We start from the raw sequence: 21,385 nt of genomic DNA on the forward strand, positions 1-21,385 counted from the left end.
TATATCTCCTTTTTATTTCCATAGGCAGGAGGGAAGCACTACCACCCAACATGTGCCAGATGTGTACGCTGCCACCAGATGTTCACTGAAGGGGAGGAGATGTACCTCACAGGTAAGCAAATCGGACCCCCTGTAAGGCATTCCGATCCACTCAGGACTGGAAAGGGGATACAATCGCCTTTTATTTCAGTGTTATCTTGCTTTGGGCTTATCCTCAGATTTGCAATTAACTCGCCCCTCTCTGGGTGGTTCAGGAAAATTGCCGGTGTGGCTAATATGAAGTGACATCTAATCTGCCTTCCATCCCTTTGCGCCTCCACCCGCTGCTTGGCTGGCCTGCTTCCCTGGCAGTGCTCTGAGCAGACTCCTCTGGCTCTGCCTGGGTGCGGGAGGTGGAGCTGAACAAGGCCACAGGGTCAGAAAACCTCAGAGGGATGCCTGAGTTGCAGAGTATCTGCAGCATCTCCCCTCCTTTCTCCCCACATCTCAGAGTGTCACACCAGGCTGCTGCCCGGGTCTTCCCATGGACTTTCAGGAGGCACAAAGAGGAAGGGGAGGGAACCAGCACTCTCTTAGAAGCAAAGCAGGCCTGCTTCCCAGGGTCCGGCAGGTTCAATCCTCCATCCTCTGCCCAGTCCATCGTCTGAGGGCATCACGGTGTTCTTGGCACAGCCCTGTGAAGAGGTCTGCAGGGCCCCTCCTTACCCACCAGTCTGACCTAGCAGTTAGGACCCTCTCAAGAGGTCTCAAACCGCCTGTCTAGCCTTGAACCAACCCAACACCTAAGCTGCCAAATTTCAATTGTTTCTTCATCCATTCAACAACTATTTTTTGAGCTCCTAGCATGTGCAGGCTCTCCACTGGGGTCCATATGAGTCCCAACCACAGCCCTACACCCATTGCCCTACAGTCCAATGCAGGAGATGGATCGTAGTCCATAATCACACAAATAACTGTCAACCAGGATAAGTTTTGTGAAGAGGAGACGTATGGGACTATGAGAGCACATAACAGGGTGGGGAGAGGCCTCAGGGAAGATTCCCAGAGAAAGAGGATAGGTGGGTGTTAGCTTGGCAACGAGGGGAGAGATGGGGTGTACCAACCTGAAGGGACAGAATCTACCAGGCACTGAGGTGGGTAAAGAAATGGCAAATGTTAGAAACCTAGGGGAGCCTGCGTGGCCGAGGTACAGAGGTAGCTTGGCAGGAGTGGACCAGGCCTGTCCTTGTGGCTAGGATGGTGTTCAGCCCCTCAAATGAACATGCCCCCCATGCCTCTGGTTTTGTTTGTATGCCTTATCCTCAACAAAGACACTTGTCTTCCCATGCCCTCCTTCGAAAGTCCTATCATTTTGGGCCCAGTTTAGTCACTGCCCACTTCATAAACCCCTCAGATGCCCCTGCCCTCACCCACAATTTAACACACGCCCTCCTCCCTGGGACCCTACATCCCTTTGTCTACACTTGGTCCCCTCCAGCTTGCATTAGAGTCCGGGCCAGCTACCTGAGAGCCCTTATTCCTGACATTGGCCCCACAAGTACTCACTCTACCAGTGATCACTGTTGGCTGAACTGCTGCGATTAGCCATCCCAGATGTGTGACTATCTCTCAGGGAGGAGTGAGTGTGTTAAGTTGTGGGTGTCCCTACAGTCTCCCTACAGTGCAGATCTAAGGCCAGGGAGGCAGTTACACAGAATGTGACTTCCTGTCAACCTGTCATAGCCACAAACGCCCAGGTCCAGGAGTTCCTGCAAGATCAAATGAGTCTCTGCCTAGAGCAGGTTTTCTCAACCGTGGCACTGCTGACATTTGGGGCCAGATAAGCCTTTGGAACAGGAACTGTCCTTTGTATTGCAGGGTATTTATTAGCATTCCTGGCCTCTAGCGACAAGATGCCAATAACATACCCTCTTCCTACTGTGACAACCAAAAATATCTCAGGCATTGCTAAGTGTCTCTTGGAGGCAAAATCGTCCTTGATGAAGAACTACAGGCCTAGAGCTATTCAACAGAATTTCTTATCATCTGCTCAAATGTTGGAGCAGAAATTCCTGGGTTGGATGCTGTGACTCTACAATGACTTACTTGAATGTACAGTCACACAGGTGTTAGAGGTGGGAGGATCCCAGAGGTCACTGGAGACTTTAAAGTAACAACCCCCATTATATAGATGGGAATAGTGAGGTCCAGAGAGACGAAGAGACTTTCATGTGAACCAGAGTGAACAGGGGCAGAACAGGACTGGCCTTGTAACTCCCACTCCAGGACTCTCTGCACCTCATCTCCTGGGACCCGGGACCCAGGTCCTGCCTGCTTTCTCAGGTCCCTGCAAGGACTAGCTGCCCCTTCCCATGAAGACACTTGATCTCTGGGTGTCTGAGTCCCTGAGTGGTTCCTGCTGCAGGACCCTGTGCTACATGCTAGGAAGCCCACCTGAGTCTCCACACCCTGCACGATGTCTTTATGGACCCTGACCACCTTGGGAATCTGGACTTTGCACTTGGTTTGAAAATTTGTTGCATGGTAGTCCTCTCCCCATTCCCTGGTTAACACATTTCCTAGCATTAAAACTGCCCCCACATTCACATCAGTAGAGCAATCAACACCTTTACCATTCTGCCTGAATTCTCAATCCTAATCTTTCCCCATGAGGTGCTTTCAATCCTGGCTCCACTGCTTCCTAAGATTTTACCTTGAGTGAGTCTCTTAACTCTCTGAACCTCAGTTGCCTAGCCTGTCAAATCAGCTTTTAACAGTCCCTATATAGAGAAGAATGCTAGGTTCCTGACACATGGTAACCTCTTAGTTCATTCATTTAACAAATATCTATTGAGCATCATCTGAGTGCCCAGGACTGCCCTAATAACTGGAGACATAGCAGTGAGCAAGTCAGACAAGTTCCCTGCGCTCATGGAGCGCCCGTCCTCGTGTATCACTACCTTCTGAGCTCTGCTTCTGACCAGAACTCCACAGAATGCTGAAAGAGTTAAGTGATGAAGTGAACATCTTTGTGATCATGAGAGAGAATGTACAATCAAACCCAGGGCGCAAGTGCCTCCAGGAGGAAGGAGATATTCTTGGTGGTGAAGAAGGGCCTGTCACCCTCCTCCTTAATTATCCCCTTCCCCACCCTCCTGGCTCCTGGGAGAGTGGGAGTAATTGCAGGGTCTTCAAGGATCTGCCTTGAGAGATGCTGAGTGATCCTGGAATGAGGGGGACCAGGCCATCCAATGCTACAGTCATGCTGACTTGGGCTGTGGGTGTTTGGAGAGGATGTCAGAAGATGGTTCTGCTACTACTGAGAGCTTGGCCTGTGATTGCCTTGGACATCCTCCCTGGGTGGGATGATATTCCCCCGAAATAGCAAGAAAACTGTCCTCCCAGGCAGCACAGGAGTGGTGAGAACTGGCTTAGAGCAGGGATTCCCGGGTTCAAAGGTCAGCACTTCCATTAATGGGCTATGACCTTAAGAAACTACTTCTTTCTCTGGGTCTCTTCCTTCACCCATCAAATGAAGATAATTACACTCTCTTTCATTCCTACTGAGGCCATGCTATGCAGCAGGCTCTCTGTGATGTGCTGGCTGCTCAGAGATGAACGAGGCAGGTGTACTTGCTTCCGAGTGGAGTGTACACTATCAGGAAGGGAAGACGGACTTTACTCACACAGAAGTGCAAATATTCAATGACAAGCTGTGTGATAAGTGCTGTGAAGGGGGGATTTGGGGACAATGGAGTATGTTTTAAGGCTCCTGATCTAGTCAAGATCTTAAAAGTGAGTAGGAGGTGGGAGGGTGAAGAGGGGAAGGAGGCAGAGAGAACAGCAGGTGCAAAGGCCCACGGTAGGAGGAAGCATTGCGTAGTGGAGAAACTGAGGCAAGCCCACATGGCCAATGCTCTGAGAACAAGTATACTCCACAAAGTCCTCATGAATATTCAGGAGATGGATGTGAGGCTGCCAAGTGCCCACAAAGCAGCATACAGGGGAGACAGTGTTAGGGAGCCTGCAAAGTGCATACACCCAGCCTTGTCGGTTCCCTAGCCAGACACAGAACGCATGGTGCTGGCAACTGGGCGGGGAGGTTCTCTTGGTCAGTTTATTTGTGTTATAATTGCTGTGTGATGGCTTTCTGATGGGCTCTAATTGGGGAAAGTCTGACATCTGTCTGGGTGAGAACTTCTGAGGTCCCAGGAGACAAGAGTAAGTTTTCTTTTATTTAAATTCTGCTGTGCATTCAGTCTTGCAACTGTTTTTGTAAAGATGCCAAAATTTTTCATCTGTTTGTTGTCCAAACCCTTCATTTGGGCTTCACCAGAGAATTAGATCACTGATTTTGTGCAGCAAAATAATAGCCAAAATGCTGCAGGGTCAGGGCAAAACTTACACTGAAATCACAAAGACTACAGTGGCCAGGCCAGTGGGAGTTTTTCTAAACCCAAAATGTGGCTCATGAGATAAATACTATTCTTGCTCTAAATGTGCCTATACCTAGGAAAAAGGAAAGAGAGACTTGTCTCTCTCCTTCTGTCTACACTAAACACCCCTATGTTCTCAGAATAACATTGGAAACAGGAGTTCAGCTGCACATTTTTAAACAGGTCTCTGTTATCGTTTGTATATTTAATTAAACCTACCAGGCAGGAGGTCATTTATGAAATCCTAGGACAAACTCTGTTCTGCTGAGGAATATATTATAACAAATTGTAGGTCCTAATAATAATAATACTAGTAATAATAGAGAAATAAAATACCTTAATATTTGTTGAACGCCTAGTATGTGCCATACACTGAGTTTTAACTGCAATATACCATTTTATCATTACAGCCCTATGAACCAAAAGCCATTAATATCTGCATTTTAGAGAATAAGAAAGTTTAGAGAGGTTATATCCCTGAGCCAAGGTTAGCCAGTCTGTTTTGCTAGGGGTCAGTCCATCTTCTTTCATTTATTATTAGAATTCTTAACTTGTGGTTCATAGTTGGCCTCCTGAATTCAGTGAATCTCCTGAAATCACTTGCCAAAGTTTGCATGTAGGTGTTCCTTTAAGGAGAGGGTCTGTAGCTTACATCAAATTGCCAGGTGCCCATGGCCCAAAATAAAGTGAAGAGCCTGGGTTCCGTGGTAATGCAAATCCAAAGTGGTGCCCTGGAAGCCTTCTTTGATAATCACACCATACCCTTCTCTTGTATAACTGAGTCTATGTCAGATCACTTCCTTTTTTTTTTTTTTTTTTTTTTAGTTCAGATAACACAAGGGCCTGGTCCCAGAAAGTGTGTCTGTCTACACAGCTGGATTGATATTTAGTAGAGGCCTCATTGTCCTCTGACAAGTGCCATAGAAGGTTTGCTGAGCAACAGATGTCAAGGAAAAGTGACGTCTGTTGTTATGGCTTATGGAATGCCAGCCCTCAGACTAACCTACACATCTCATCAAACCACACTTTAAAGGGCACTAACGTAATAGTGGTTGCTATAATTTAGTAATTTAGCATTGTTATTTTGAATTGGATCTCTCTCTTGACAGCTTAGGTTGTAGGAGTTATGCTTAAAAACTTTAAATCTTATGTTTTCCCAATCCTGCTACATAATTTTAGACTCTTCAAACATATCCTGCTACTGTGCTAAATTGATATTTCCTAAAGTCTGACTCTACTAAGCATATTTCATTTTAAACAGAGTACATTTTAATTTTTGAGGAGCTGCAATTTTTTTTTATTTTTAGGGTTACCACACATCTCAAATCCTATAGATATTACAGTGTAGTAGCTTTAAGTTTGTATTTTAAAGGTTGCTTCCAACTTGCTCCTCTCAGATTGCCACCAACTCAAGACAACGTGGCCATTTTCTCACCAGTTACATGTCACATCCACTTCACCAGCCAATTTGTCCATGTTGATCGAAATTAGGTCCACAGTAGCAATTTCCCTGGTTGCTTCCTCTATTTTCTGGGAAACAAAATTGCCTGCAGGGCAAGTCAGGAACTTGTCAGATACTCACATTTTAGCTCAATGAGATGTTTTATTGCTCTGGACTTTTTAGGTGGCAGAAACCCAACTCAAATGACATTAGGCACAAGAGGACTGAACAGCTCACATAACTGAGGAGCAGCACAGCTGGGGTGAGAGGCCCCCAGTGTCAGCAGGTGGTTCTCCTCCCTGCTGCTTTTTGTGTGTGGCCTCGGCTCTCCTGCTGCAGACTGGCTGCCTCCATGAGGGGTGGGGTGGCATGACCAGCCCCTGGACACCATGGGTGCAGAGGGGCGGAGCTCTCTGCAAGGTTCAACCGAGGAGTTCCTGAGAGACTCCCAGTAGCCTGACTTTGGTCACACGCCCACACCTAGCCGGGGAGGGGAGACAGTGATTGGCAGGTCAGCAAAACATCTAAGCTCCCTAAACCCTAATTCATCTGAGAACAGGGATAGGCCCCACCTCACCGAGCTGCTGTGAGGATTAAAGGAGTGAATACATGGTAAAGGCTTAGTACAGAGCCCAGCACCACCAGCTCTGCCAGTGTGAGCTCATAATAAACACCCAGTGATGTAGAAATAACCATTCCCCATGATGCCATGCACTAACAATGCTGGCTTTTGTCAATAGATCGTCATTGTTAATAACACTTAGCACAGGGCTCAGCATATGTGCTCGTAAATGTTATCATTATTACTTATCTTGATTATTTTTATTATCATTATTAGTTATCATTATTTTTCAGTTGAGTACTATTGTTATGCAGTGTATAGCATAAGGGCTGGCACGGGCACTCTCTAAATATTAGCTATATAATAATAAGAAGAAGAATAAAAATACTCAGTGGGTGACACACACTAAGCACTCAACACATTTTAATTACTGTCCTAACTGTTCTTTTCAGCAGTTATTATTTCCTGTGAATTACTCAGTACTGCAGTTCTCCTTTCCTCATCCCACTTCATATCCTCCATGGTAACCAGCTTCATGGTAACTAAGCAGGTTTGCCCCTCAATCTTTATTAAGCTTCAAGCCCACTTGATCATGTCAGTTCCAGGCAAGCTGGTCTTTTCCACGGCTCCCGAGGTGCCCTCGTCCCTGGGCAGAAGCCCAACCTCCCAGAAGGGCACACCAGCAGCCAAGTCAGGCTTCTGCTTAGAGACTCCGCCTGCACCGCCAGTCCTCTGCTTGCTGCAAGCCCCTGGCTCCACCTGCTCACCTGGGAGAGTCAACACCACCCACCCCTTGCAGTGTCTCCTTACTGCTTTCCCTTCCCCAAACTGGATCTGGCAGACAGCTTTTATTTGGTAGGAGAGGGAAAATAATAATAATAATAATGAAAACAACTAACGCTTACATAGTGCCTACACCAAGGCAGACGCTGTTCTAAGTGCATGTACAGCGGTCCACCCTTACCTGCAGGGGAGACGTTCCAAGATGCCCTGTGGATGTCTGAAACCACGGAGAGTACCAAAACCTATATACGCCAAGTTTTTTCCTACACATACCCACCATGTAAACGTCACAGAACATCAAATTAACCACTTTAAAGTGTACAATTCAGTGGCATTTAGTACATTCACAATGCTATGCAACTCAATGCCGTCACCCCAAAAGGAAAATGAACCCATTAAGCAGTTGCTCTTCATATCCTTTCCCCTTAGCCCCCGGCAACCACCAACCTGCGTTCTGTTTCTATAGATTTACCTATTCTGGATATTTCATTTAGATGGAATCATCTAATATGTGGCCTTTTGTGTCTGGCTTCTTTCACTTAGCATAGTGTTTTCTACGTTCATCCATGTTGTAGCATGTGTCAATGCTTCATTCCTATTTATGGCTGAATAATATTCCAGTCTATGGATTCACCACACTTGTTTATCTGGCCAGGGACTTTAAAGGAGCCATTCCAAGGCCCTAGCAAGTCTATGTCACAAAGGTAGTGCTGCCAACATAAAGGCAGAACTCAGAAATTCTACCCTATTGTGGTCAAGAGAAACCCAGACAAGAAACCTGCTGAGGAAGAACAGGCTGGCTAGGATCCCGGTTGAAAACTCAATCGCCTGCTTAAATTGCTTAGATGAGTGAGAAGGGCCGGAGGCAGACAGCAGGGAGGGTCACGGGCCACTTGCCGGGCCTTAGCACATTCATATTCAAAAATACTTAAGAAAACACTGTGCTGCCTACATGGAACCTTCCCTGGGCCAGCTCCAGTCACTGCTCTATTTGTAACCCCAGCTGGGCATTCTGGAGAACTGTGGCACCAGTTCCAGTTTTGGCATAAATATCCACTAATACAAAAAAAGTAAACGAGTTGGCAAATTGAATTTCAAGGTCCAACAGAGAGGTGAGTGGTTTCCCAAACATTAAATAAGTCCAAAATGTTACAGGTGCCATAACCAGTCAGATAAGATTGAATGCTGACTCTGCTACAGACTAAAAACAGCCTTAATACCTGGCCCAGGGACAGTCTTAGAGAATTAGATCTCTATCCCTGATTCAGCTGACACAGAAATGGCTAATCCTTCACTTCCGCAACCTTTACAGGAGGTTTTAACTGCAGAACTTGGAATTGTGGGTGACAGTCTCAGAGGATGAGAGTGACTTGTGGAACCAGGAGTCTTGTAACAAGCAAAGCATGTTGAATTTTTACAAGTTAAAAGAGTCCCATCTTGTAAAACTGATTTCTTTATCCCATGGCATTCCAGAGGAACAAATTTGGAGTGTTGAACGGTATTTAGCCCTGTGGTTCTCCAGTTTAGTCATAAATCACCTTGGGGAGCTTGTTAAAATCCAGATTCCCAGGCCCCAACTCCAGGACACGGACCTCAGGAGTTCTTCTGGGGCACCAGGACTCTGTGTTTTACTAGGCTGCTAGACACGTGGCCCACAAGTCACACTTCAACAAACCCCAATCTAGGGAATATTCTTGTAGACAATCTGAAATTGTAGCTGTTGAATCAGAGTCTAGATTCTACCTCTTGTCCAAATCTCTGGGCCGGCTTAGAGAATTTTACTGGCCTAAAATAGAATTTCATGTTTATTCATTCATTCATTCATTCATTCAGTGAGTATTAATTAAGGATCTGCTGTCCCTGCAGGTTCACTTAGTAGAAAGGACAGAAATGAATCCCGCTTCTTATAGCATTTATATTGGATGGGGTAGATAATTATTTTTCCATACAAAGAAGCCTGTTAAGATAGAAACATAAAATCTCCATGGTTGGGCGGGATACTAAATGTTCATGAGTGTCACTACCACATGACGTATCTCCTCAACAATATCCCTGCTGAGCATCTACACACCCAGTGTTTGCTGAAATACTTGCAGGGACGGGAAACTTACTTGCAGAATGAGCCCATTCAAACTTCAGGCATGAAATTTTCCTTCCCTGAAACTTTTGCCTTTGGTCCTTGCTCTCCTTTATAAGACATGATGATGAATGAGGTAATCCCTCTTCCCACAGAGAAGCATTAAAATACTCAAAAAAAATCCTTTTCACCCTTTTGTTATGGTTACCATCACCCTTCTGGATGCGTATCACTGTGTCTTTTTTTAAAATACAAAGATGAAAGCCAACCAGTCATTCATCTGTTTCTTTATTAAACTCACGTGAGCCAGGCACTGTTTAAGGCTCTGGGCATAAAGCTCACAGAAGAGAATGACCTCCCTCTTCACTCTGGATGCTACCTTTCTGTTAATGTCACATTGTAGAGCTATTAACTCACAGCGGAAGCTCAGCAGTCCATAATTTCATGGGGGTCCTTCATGAACAAATCATCTTTTCTTTCACTTATCTAAGTTTATTGCTATCTCTCAACAAACGCCTCCCCTCTTTAATTGAAATGATCTTCTGCCAACTCCCCAAACTTTTTTTTTCATTTTCAGTTATATTTTCTTTCTCCCTTTGCTTCTCACTCCTCACATCTTATAAACCTGCTTTCCTGTGTATGGAGTGCTGAAGCCATTTGTGGCTCAGCTTTATTTCAGAGCAGATATACCAATGGCATGGAGAGACCATCTCATCTGACCCCTTCCCCTTACACATGATTTCCCCCATGAGAACGTCTGCCTGACTTTTTACCTTTCCTATGCCTCTTGTGCTTAGTCTTGTGACCTTAGACATCTGTGTCCACCTCATCCATTTCCTACAGTGATCATCCATGTGCTTCCTCCAGAGCCACAGGGGTAAACAACTCCTGGTGGCTTCAGCAGCAACTCACAGAGGACCCGGAAATGCTCTAACTCCCCAAAGCAAGGATCCCCACCCACCGCTTGGCAGTAGACACACCCTAAGGTTTCTGGATGAAGCCGCAGACCCAGAGTCCCTCTACTGGGCTCTGAGAGCCATTGCACTTGACATAGAAGGAATTAAACATGTGTTGAATCATTAGGAACACCCAAGACTGTCAGCAAACAAGAATCTAAGATCACTATCCCACAAATGACAAAATGGCTCTAGGATTATGGAGATAAAAACAATCTCCAAGACCACCCAGATCTCACCTCCTTGTTATTCAGATGCAGAAAATGGGGCCCCAAAAAAGAGGTGTTAGAGGCTGAGCAAACACAAGAACCCAGGGCTCCTTATTCCAGATCCATTCCCTCTTCATCACACTTCCGGGTCTAACTGTTCAACCTTAAATCAACCTCCTGTCACTTAGCCAGTGTTCCAGTCCTGGGGTTCCAGGCAACAAACCATCATGGTGAGTATATCCCAAAAACAAAGCCAGACAAACAAATGCCATCTGGGTGCTCAGGAATCCAGCCATTTGCTGGGTCCTTTCCTTTTAGGGCTGGTTACTACAAGGGGAACGGCACCAGTGGGATAATATGTTCCTATTTTTTTCTTCTAATCCAGGACATCTGTCCCTTCTTTGGGGAATGTGTAATATTTGGGGCTCCTCACCATGTGACCAGCCACCTGTTGCTCATGCCTTTCCAAATCGGCCTCTCAGTTTGGGGCTGGCCAACTGGCTTCACACCCACAATGAAACGCAATATTCTAAATTTGAAGAGTCTGGAGTCTTTTAGGAATTAGTGGGTCAAGCCAATGCTCTTAAGCAGAATATACATCATGACACTTCCTCCCCTGAAATGTCACAGCTCTGGTAGACTGTCACGAATCTTTGAAGAGAATGGAAGGCTGGAGTTCACCACAGTCTGCCACTTTCTTTCCCCTCCACTGCCATTCATTCATTCAACATACATTTACTGACCACCTGCTATGTGTCACTCACTGCCAGTCGTCCACTCATCTATTCACCCCCACAAACATGTACGGAGACTCCACTGAGAGCAAAGTCCCATGCTAGATGCTGCGGGAGATCCAGCAATGAATAAAGCCCAGCTCCTGCCCACAAGGAACTCTTTAATTTAGTTGGGGTGATAAATCCACAAGCTACTATGAGTTAAGGCCATACGTGCTAAGAGAGATACAAAGAACTATGGATCACAGAGGAGCGAGAAGTCACTCTCAGCTGGCAGGTAAGAAAGTTTGCAAGAAGATGTCATGTCAGGCATTAACCCTGAGGCATGAGTAGGATTGGGACAGGCAGCACGAGTGCAGGGCTGGCTGAATCCCTGTAGAGCAGAGAGCCAGGAAAAGCAAGGGCCCTCCTGGCTGCTGTGCAGGGTTCCTATGCTGTGGAGGGAGTAAGTGGAGATGGGAGAGGGTGGGGAGAGACTTGAACGCTGGTAGGTGTGAAAGGTCTGAGCCTCTGTTACTTTCCTGGCCCCCTAGGTTCTGAGGTTTGGCACCCAATCTGCAAACAGGCAGCCCGAGCAGAGAAGAAGTTAAAGGTAAGCCAGCCCAGCTACTCTTTGCCACAGGCTGGGAGCACTGGGCTTTAACAGTGTGCATGCTCCCAAATGTGTGCTGCGCACCCACCTCACGGAGCGGGATTAAGACATTGGACGTGAGAGCACTTTGAAAACTGTTCAGCAGTGTCTTCATGTGAGTTTTTAAGCATTTCTGGGGTGAGGCTATACCCTAACCATTGCTTACCAAGATGGCAACCTCTCTGAGATGCCCCAATGTAAGGTCATTTATTAATAATAATAGTTAATATTGTCACAGGGATTGAGAGTTTGCAAAAGATCTTCACAGCCACTGTCTGATTTGACTTATTTGACTATGGGGCAGGTCGGGAAGGAATTTTATCTTTGCTTTGCTTGTGAGGAGACCGAGGTCTAAAGAGGGCGGGGATTTGCCCACAGTGATGCGGCCAGGCAGAAGCACAGCCGGTCTCCAGGCACATGCTGGACCAGTGTCCCTCTGAATTACTGTGACTCTGGGTTCTTGATCCAAGAACTGCAGAGAGGGGCCCTGCTCCTGGTCCTTGATGCTGCGCAGGAGATACCTGGAGTGTGTGTGGGGGGGGGGGGGGGGGGGCACTCGATGATCTCCAAGGTGCCCCCGCACTCTGGCCCTCAGAGCAACTTGGGTCCTTGGGACCATGTTAAAAGTTACCTGCTAGAGTCTCAGGTAAAAACACATGCGTACAATTTCTGACCAGTTGGTGAAATGTTGTCTCCTTTGCCCTCTCATCCATCTAATGTAAGTTTTGGGAAAGAGACGGTTTATGGATGTATAATTTTTTTGACCCAGGAGTGGGTTTTTTTTTCCTGTTTCTTCCAAGCCTCTCTCTTTTAAGGTGTAAGGAGACCTAATCAAACTTTTCTTCCCCTATGTCCTCCTCTTTGGTGGCATTTCTCAAATTTCAGTCACCCTACAACCCTGGTGCTTTTTGCCATATCTGTGTGCCACCTGTATCACTATACAATTAACATTTTTCCTTTTTCTTTACATCAACTCACTACTTTTTACTTAACTTATTTTAAAATAAAACTTTATAGCACCATGTGGAAAACCAGTATTACTTGCTATAAATAGAAGGTAACCATAAAATAAATTAGATGAAAATGAAATAATTCTTAAGAATACAATTCTCAAGAATAATTCTTGGAAATTCTAGCTGGATCATGTTGCCTGTACTCTTTGTTAAAAGGCAGAGGAGGGGGTGTTGGGGAATTAGCAATTGTCAAGACAGTTGTTGAAATGTATTAGCACAAAATTAAGACTTGCTCCTTGATCTGCGAGGACTGAAATAGAACTTCACATTTTACTCTCTTACTCTAGGATTCTGTATTACCAACTGTTCTACCTAAATTCATCTCCACTAGAGCCACACTAGTTCACAAAACACTGCTATACAGGCCCACTCAGAATGCTTTAAGTTGTAGGATGAGAGATCTAAAAGGGAATTTAGCAATCCCGAAAACCAACCCCTTCATTTTATAGATCAGAAATTCAAGATCCCTAAAATCACATAGTTCATTAGTGGTCCTTAATGCTCAATCTGTTTACTTTTTAACCACACCATGCTGCCACTCTCTGGTGTACTGAGATTGACACAGTGTTGTTCTGCTAAGGAAGCCATTAGTCCATCATTGCCATTGTTTAGAGAAAGATTTTTTAAGTTTATCATTTAGGTTGATGTCAATTTGCAATGGATATACTATAAACACTAGATATATATTGTGCAATTACATGAAGTTTAACCTACTTTTATATTTTGTATGAGCAAACTACTAAGGAATAGTACTAACCAATTTTATTCATTTAAAGTAAATACATTATTGGCTATGATTACCTCAAATAAAAAGTTTTATGAGTAACTTCCTATCTAAAAGGCCAATTACAAATATGTAAAAACAAATCCGTATTCAGTCCAACAGCCTGAAGTCCCGTGCATTTCTGATTTCATTCACACTCAGACATTGATTTAAAAGGCAGTAAAGAGAAAGTATAAAATAGCCAGAGAGTACTTTTAATAGTATTGCTAATGTTCCCTGAAGAGCTGGGTTCTTATACCCTGTCTCTCCCCGTTCCCACCAAGTTGGGGTGAGCTCCTCACCCCTTCTGTCTTTGTCTCTCCCACAGCACAGGCGAACGTCTGAAACTTCCATCTCACCCCCTGGATCCAGCATTGGGTCACCCAACCGAGTCATCTGCGTATGTATCGCTTCTCAGCACAGAGTGGACTTTCTTATCCCCGAGCCTGGAATCTAAGGAGGTTCTTAGGACAGAGACAGCTGTCAGGTTTTCATCCAGCTGGTGTGCACTGCTGTCCGTGTGCCAACACGTGCTAGGCTCTGTGCTGGGTCCTGAGGATACGGTGGGACAGGGAGGACATAGCCCTTGCCCTTGCGGAGCACACAGCTTAGTAACAGAGTTACAGGGATAATATCAAGATCAGGAGGAACATGAGAAAGAAAGTGCAGCAACAGCAAGAGCCCTGGACGAGCTCTGAAACAGTGCAATGCCCATCCTTCCCATTACTTAACTAGGACAAGGGCAAGAGAAAAATTGGGGATTAGAGCCCTATTCAGAGTGGGTACTGAATGGGATGTCCATGTGGAGACAGCGGTGTGAGGTAAAGAGGCAGAAAGGAAGAAGAAGCCATATGAATGTGGAAACACAGCCGTAAAGGATTTGCAAACACATAAAAGAGCTTCCTAATCATGTGAGAAGCCCAGGGATGGAGTAAACCTTGTGCATGTGCCTGAGCTCCCATCCCTAGAGGCATTCAAATACAGATACACTCATCATTGCTAGGGACAAGAGTTGAGTTAGATGACCTTGGGTATGTAGTTTATTTATTCATTCAACAAATGCATACTGAGTGTCTATGCCACTACATGCTGTCCTCTGCACTGGGGAGATGGTGGTGCCTCACCAACCTGATCCATAATGTTGAGCACATAATTCCATGGATAATCAGTTGCAGCTCTGATAGGTGCTAGGAAGAAAAAGTACAGGGTGCTCTGATGCTGCTGCAGTTTAACCTGACAGTCTAGGACCAATTGGGAGTAGAATCCTAGGAAGAAACATTTAAGCTCAAACCTGAGAGGTAAATAGAAGTAAGATAAAGGAGGTGGGGGAAGCACAGCCTGAGAGGACCATGATGAGCAGAGGAGGGACTGACAGTCAGCAAACCTCAGTCTGGCTAACGCCAGGCTACTTCAGCCTTCCTCAAGTCAAAGGAGCCAAGAAGACCAGAAATGGGGGCTGGGGGTAATGTCTAGAACAGGAAACCCTAATAAGAAGTTCTAGAGACAGTCCTCAAACCCGCCAGCTCGGGGAAGGCCCTGTTCATCATGCATGATCATTATTTTACTCCAAATCCACATCCAGTTTCCTCCTTGGTTGCTGGATTATGCCTATTGATGGGACTATTTCCTTTCCTTTCTTCCTCTGTTTAAACTTTTAAAAGATGTAAGAGTAACCATTGACTGCAACTTCAATATGGGTCAATTCTGCCACGTGGCTCCCACAAAGGACAGGCGGCTTTGATCACAGGCTGTAGGCATTGAAGATTCCTGTCAGAGTAAGACAGGAATCTTCAGTGGTGCTATGAATGGGGCCAGACCACAGCAGGATTAATGAGCTTAATTTCAGGGCCTATACCGTGAGAAGGTTATTGACCAAAGCGGGCCTGTCTCCAAAAGAGAGTTACCAAGGTGTATGAACTCAGGACATATAGAGCTGCACTGTAAAGCCCTTAATCCCTGGCTGGTCTCTGTGCTTCTGAGGAGCCTTGCTAACCTTTGTGAAATAAGCTAGGCCCTGATGGTGTTCACCCTGGAGGAAGCTCGTAGAGTTGCCCCTAGTCAGACACAGCTCGACTACAGATGAACAACAGCAACTGGGGACACCTGCCACTGTGCCCTCCAGCTGGGGGCCTGTACATTGAAATCAGTAACCCCCACATCCTCGCATAGCATGTGTGTTCCCTTCTGTATCCTCCTACTCTCCCCTTAATGACGCCTCACTTTCAGCTACTCGGGGGAATGACTGCACACGTGATGTGAGTCATGTTTTAAGTCAGACTGTTCCAAATATGGCTTCCAAAGTCAGGGAAGAATCCACCCAACCACATTTGGGACAGGCAATAACAGGCAGAAGGAAAGAGAGTTGGTTTAGTGTTCATAAACACTGAGGTTTGGTATTAACATAGAATTATTAGAGTACCTGGAGAGGTCAGGTTCTTTCAAACTTTGCTCCATCCCCCACTCACTGCTACAGTCATCTCCAGGTGACCTGACTTGGATCAGCTCCTCATGGTCTCTTCCTTCCTTCCTGGCTAATGATGCTAGGATGCCTCTGTCCAATCACTATAAACTTATTTATAACCTGTAACAAGGCAGCTATAGGAAGAAATATAAATTTAGTGTTTCCAAAGGTTTGGAGTAAAATGCTGAGATGAATACTGATGGGTTGAAACAAGTTTTCAAGATGCCAAGAGCGCTCAAGGTCAAGATCCAATATCCCAGAATGAAAGGCAGCAGTTACTTCAGCAAGTGAACTCTCCAAATGAGGTTCCCTTTACCCACACACCCCTCCCCCCAAATTGGTACAGATGTGGATGTCTGACCCAGGCAGGGTCTGGCAGAAATGAGATGGCATACCTCAAAGGGTTTGAGTCAGGGTTTGTGAAGGGAGCATTTGCAGAGGTGTGGGCAGGGTTAGGGGACCCACTTAGTGCAGCATCCCAGGACTACAAGAGCAGGAAGTTGTCGCCACCCTCAGCCTAAAGGGAAAGGATGGTAAGAGCTGGAGCTGTGGAAGAGCAGTCCCAGGCAGGAGCCATGCCCAACCACAGCCAGGCAAGACAGGTGCAAGGGGGAAAAGTACACAGCCTCTTCACTCACTTCCCACTCTGCAGGGCCCCCCTGCCCCCTGCTTTGGCCAACCCAACTGAAAGACAGGGAGCCTGAGATAGAGTCCATGGGGCCTTGGAGCCTAGGTCAGCGCAAGAAGAATGGAGAGTGGGTCTAGGAGAAAAGGGGGATGAATAGCACAGTGCCCAAAGAGCACTGGGATGGACAGGATGGAATAGGGGAAGGGCCTTCAGAAGTATTTAAAATACCAACACTTTTAGGGTCTTTATGAAAGCTGTTCTCTCTATACTAGTCATGGCCCTGAGACTTACCTGGCCCCCAAAGCACTGGGAGATGTTATGAGGATAATACAATCTCCTTGGATGCCCTATCTAGTGAGCTCTCTTAATTTGCCTCACCTCAGGACCTCGGGAGAACAGCAGTTATGGGGCGACAGATCCTGTTAACCAGAGCAGAAACCAGGTCACAGAAGGAAGACGCAGACATGGAAAGAACATGGCTTCAGAAACCATGAGACATGGGCTGTCCCCTGCAAGGGGAAGCTCCCTCCTCATCCATGCATTTCTAGAAAACTGAACTCAGGCAACGTCAGGTAGTAGAGGCTCAGTTCAGTTCGACGTGAGGAGCTGCTTTCTGATGCAGCCCTTTGACAGCTGTAAGCCAGTGAACGCCCCACCCTAGGGAACTAGGAGAGGCCACTGGAGAGGTCAGGCTCTCAGGTTAGGCTGGCTGGGTTTGAATTTTGGTTTTGCTCTTCTTAGCTATGTGACCTTGGGCAAGTCAATTGATTCCTCTGTGCCTGTTTCCTTACTTAAAAGTGTGGATAATATTAGTACCTACTATTAGAGTTGTGAATTATGGAGTTAATCCAGATAAGAGACTTAGAACAGAGTCTGGCTCATAAGAAGTGCTCACTAAATGTCAGCTAGTAATTTCTACCATAATTATTTGCCTTTGCCATCTTCATCATCCTCAAGAATGCTGTGAGTTGGGTATCTTCACTCTGTGGGGTCAGAAGGCAATCAACACCCTGACTCTTCACAGAGATGTCATGACATGTAGAGGAGATAAATCCTGTAAAGCACAGGGCCTCACACATCATATGTGCACAATCAGTGTTGACCCCGTTGGGATGGATGGCCTCAAAGACCTGTCTTATTCTCACCTTCTGCGAATCTTCCATCCTAAAGTTTTGTTTCTTGTGGAAACTGGAGAAGCTTGTTCTCCCTGTGCCTCTCTCCTTTCCCTCTTATCTTTCTGCTTCTTTCCTGTCCGTCTCCTTCTTCCCCAGGCTAAAGTGGATAATGAGATCCTTAATTACAAAGACCTGGCAGCTCTCCCCAAGGTTAAGTCCATCTACGAGGTACAACGCCCCGACCTCATTTCCTACGAGCCTCATTCCAGATACACGTCTGATGAGATGCTGGAGAGATGTGGCTATGGAGAGGTATGGCCTCTTGCCCCTCTCTCTGGGGCTGCTGGAGGAGAGGAGGGTCCGTGGGGTCCCCAGTTCCCTCCATCACAGACACTTTGCCCTCCACAGTGTTGACCCAAAGACTCTTTTAAACTGGAATTTACAATTAGCATTTTAAAATCAGGTGATTTCATCAAAAAATCTGACTTACTTGAAAAATTAGAGCTGATGACACTACACCAGTATTTCCACCATTTAGAGATGGGGAGCAGTTCTCCTGGGTCCCCACCACTTCCTGAGAACCCCAACATTGAAGCTGAGAACCTGTAACTACTCATCACTTGAAATACTGTTTTTCTTACAGTGGAGAATTTTTATACACAGCCCATGGGTCTTATCCCCTGCCACGATTAATGGCCATTTGGGTTTATAATCCTTAGTTAGTAGGTTCTCTGGTTTTTGCACTTGGCCTTAAATCCCCGAACTCAAAGCAAGAGAGGAACTTTTAGTATAAACACTCAGCATCAGATGGCTTTTGAAATAAATGGTCCCTGGACAAGAGAAAGTGTTCTCTGGAAAAGGCAGTGTGGCCACTACCCAGGAGGCCCTGGCCATTGCTATCCCAGAAGATGTCTGACTCCATCCCAGACTCCTGAGCTGAGATCATTTGGAGCAGAAGGATCCCTGGCCTGGAGGGCACAGACTCAGGTTCTTGTTCCACCACTGTCCCCTTCCTCTCTAGAGGGATTGGCTTCTGTTTTGGTTTGAGAGCCTGGTGCTGAGACTCTCTGTGTCTGGCCCCTGAAATGGACCAGGAAAAGGGGACCAAGTGTTTGGTAGAAGCTGATTTTCCTAAGGGCAGAGATGGCCCACTAGGGCCCATAAGCCACACCAGCCCTGAAATTTGTTTTGTTTCGCTCACAAAATATCTTTTTAAAATGTAAATTAGTTGTCAACATTTAAACATTGGGAGATTTCACCTAAGAATTTGCCTTTCTGACTTATCTTGGAAACTTAAGAAGTTGTGTTAACACTGGACAGACAACCCACCTGGCCCTGATGTTCTAGGGCTGAGCAGTCCTCCGTGGAGGGGACGTTCCATCTCCATCTTCCCACACCACCCACTGGCCAACTCCCGTGTTGATGGCACCAGCCGGGCCCTTGCTTGGCCCTACCTTTGGATCCCCTACTCAGGCACTGTCCTCAGGAACCACAGAGGGGTTGTGAACTGGCAAAGGGACACGGAACAGTCATGAAATGACTCTGAGCTTGCAGTGGAGAAGCCTGGGTCCAGGTGAAGACCCTGCTACCTCCTCCCTGAGAAGTCCCGAGCCTTCCTGTTCTCTCTCTGGGCCTTGGCTTTTCCATTTGCAAAAGGAGGGCATAGTCTCAAGGTTTTCTACCACCTGTCAGCACTGCAGGTGGTAGATGGTGGACCCTTGGGAAAACTTATGGACCAGCTCTCTATTCATGCCCACTATTCATGCCCCAAGTTATAGAGTTCTGCTATGCTGGAACTCTAAGTGAGGGTCATCTGAACAGGAAGGCTGAGGGCCGCAGAGGCCCTCTCTTTGCTGAACCATTTAACTGCTCTCTGTCCCTCTCTCTCACCCTCTTCTCTCTCCTTCCATGACTGCCTTCAAACTCTTCGCTTCTAAGTCGCTGGGAACATTATCTCCCTACTCCCAGGTAATTAATCTGGTTTGGGGAGACCTTTTATATAATTGTGTCCCTTGATGCTGACCAAATAGGCCCCTGATTTCACCCCAAGGGGCCCAAGCCCTTGACCCAACCAGGGTAGTAGTGATAGGGAGACAGGAGCATGACCTGGAGGAAGGGGGGGTGTGTAAAAGGTAGAAATGATTGGGGGCAAACCTGATGTACCCTTTCTCCCCAATGCTTCTGTGATCCTTGGCCAGGATTCCAGGGACCTGACCCTCAGGTTCCATTCAAGGGCCTGTGAGGGATGGGTGAAGGCCCTGGGAATTCTCTGCACCCTGCCTTGGGCTGTGCATGTAACCAACGGAGGGGTCTCTATTCAGAAGGACAGCACCGTGCTTCAGGCCCTAGAATCCCAGATTCTCTGTCATTCCCCCTCCCACCTACCAGACGCTTGGGCCACAGGCCCGCCTAGTTGCTAGCCTTGCTCACAGTCCCACTTCCTCCCCAGGACATCTACGAGAACCTGGACCTCCGGCAGAGACGGGCGTCCAGCCCGGGATACATCGATTCCCCCACGTACAGCCGACAGGGCATGTCCCCTACCTTCTCCCGCTCACCTCACCACTACTACCGCTCTGGTAAGGAAGGGGGACGCCCCCAAAGGGACAGGAAGAGCCAGGGGGACAACACAGTGGTTTGATGTTCCCAGATGTGGACACAGAACAGGGCTTTCCTGAGATCTCCGTTTTACAGCATGGCCTCTGGAGGTCTGTGGCCACCCAGGGGACCAGCTGGGCCTCACTGAGGCCCTGCAGATGCCCTTGGCAGGGGAGAGGAAGAGCAGCTGTGGGGAATGGGTGGTGAGCTGCTAGGAGAGGAGGGTGGCAGGCAGCCCAAAGGCCCTAGCTGGACGAAGACACTTCACTCCTCAGCCTTAGGCCTGCCTGGTCCAGAGGATAGAACCAAAGGACCAGAAACGGGGCTGTGGCCTGGCCTTCACCCACAGCCCAGCCCCACCCAGGCCAGTCAGGTCGTGGACAGCCAGCCCTGAGATTAAGGGTGAAGCCAGCAAAGCAATTTAGGGAGAGGGGGAGGAGAAGGAGAGGGCGGGATAAAAATGCCTTCCTGAAGCTTGGTGGAGTGGATTCTTCTAACCCACAAAACCTGACTTTGGGGTGAAGCAAGAAAACAGGGTCAGGTCTATTTCTGCAGACACAGTGCATGAGCGCACAGCCGCCTCCCCACTGTCCCTGCTCCCCACACTTCACTGCTGCCTTGACTGCCACCGCGTTAATGCCTGTTTTCTCTGCCTCTGTTCTCTCTGGGGACCACTGCCTGCGTGCTCCAGGGCCCGAGAGTGGCCGGAGCTCTCCATACCATAGCCAGTTAGATGTGAGGTCCTCCACTCCAACCTCTTACCAGGCTCCCAAGCACTTTCACATCCCAGGTAGGCTGCCAGCCCGGGACTCCCGGCATGGACGGATGCATGCTTCATGGGGTTGCCGGGCACCCTGCACCGGCACCGAGGAGAAGCCAGTTCCTGGGGACCCTCCCTAACCATCACTGGAACTAACCCACCCTCCAGTCCTGATACACCCCCAGTCTTTCACTCTGTTGACAGGATCAACCTTGGTCAGGACCGCCAGGAAGTAGCCC

At 47.1% G+C, this 21,385-nt stretch overlaps 1 protein-coding gene across 7 annotated transcripts in view; it reads left to right on the top strand.

Moving 5' to 3' along the window:
* ABLIM3 (actin binding LIM protein family member 3) overlaps nucleotides 1–21,385 on the top strand; it is a 106,531-nt gene that overhangs the window by 69,058 nt on the left and 16,088 nt on the right. For 2 of the 7 annotated variants that reach the window (XM_006766221.2, XM_006766222.2), the window contains exons 7-12: nucleotides 25–112; nucleotides 11,711–11,769; nucleotides 13,913–13,984; nucleotides 17,945–18,100; nucleotides 19,727–19,756; nucleotides 20,238–20,367. In XM_006766221.2, coding sequence (XP_006766284.1) covers nucleotides 25–112; nucleotides 11,711–11,769; nucleotides 13,913–13,984; nucleotides 17,945–18,100; nucleotides 19,727–19,756; nucleotides 20,238–20,367 — 535 coding nt within the window. Of the gene's footprint in view, nucleotides 1–24; nucleotides 113–11,710; nucleotides 11,770–13,912; nucleotides 13,985–17,944; nucleotides 18,101–19,726; nucleotides 19,757–20,237; nucleotides 20,368–21,077; nucleotides 21,177–21,385 lie in introns of all 7 variants that reach the window. The other 5 variants (XM_006766225.2, XM_015565606.1, XM_006766220.2 and 2 more) reach the window with 4 other exon arrangements.

The sequence above is a fragment of the Myotis davidii genome, unplaced genomic scaffold, assembly GCF_000327345.1.
Source record: "Myotis davidii unplaced genomic scaffold, ASM32734v1 scaffold18, whole genome shotgun sequence".
In the NCBI taxonomy this organism is placed as follows: Eukaryota; Metazoa; Chordata; class Mammalia; order Chiroptera; family Vespertilionidae; genus Myotis; species Myotis davidii.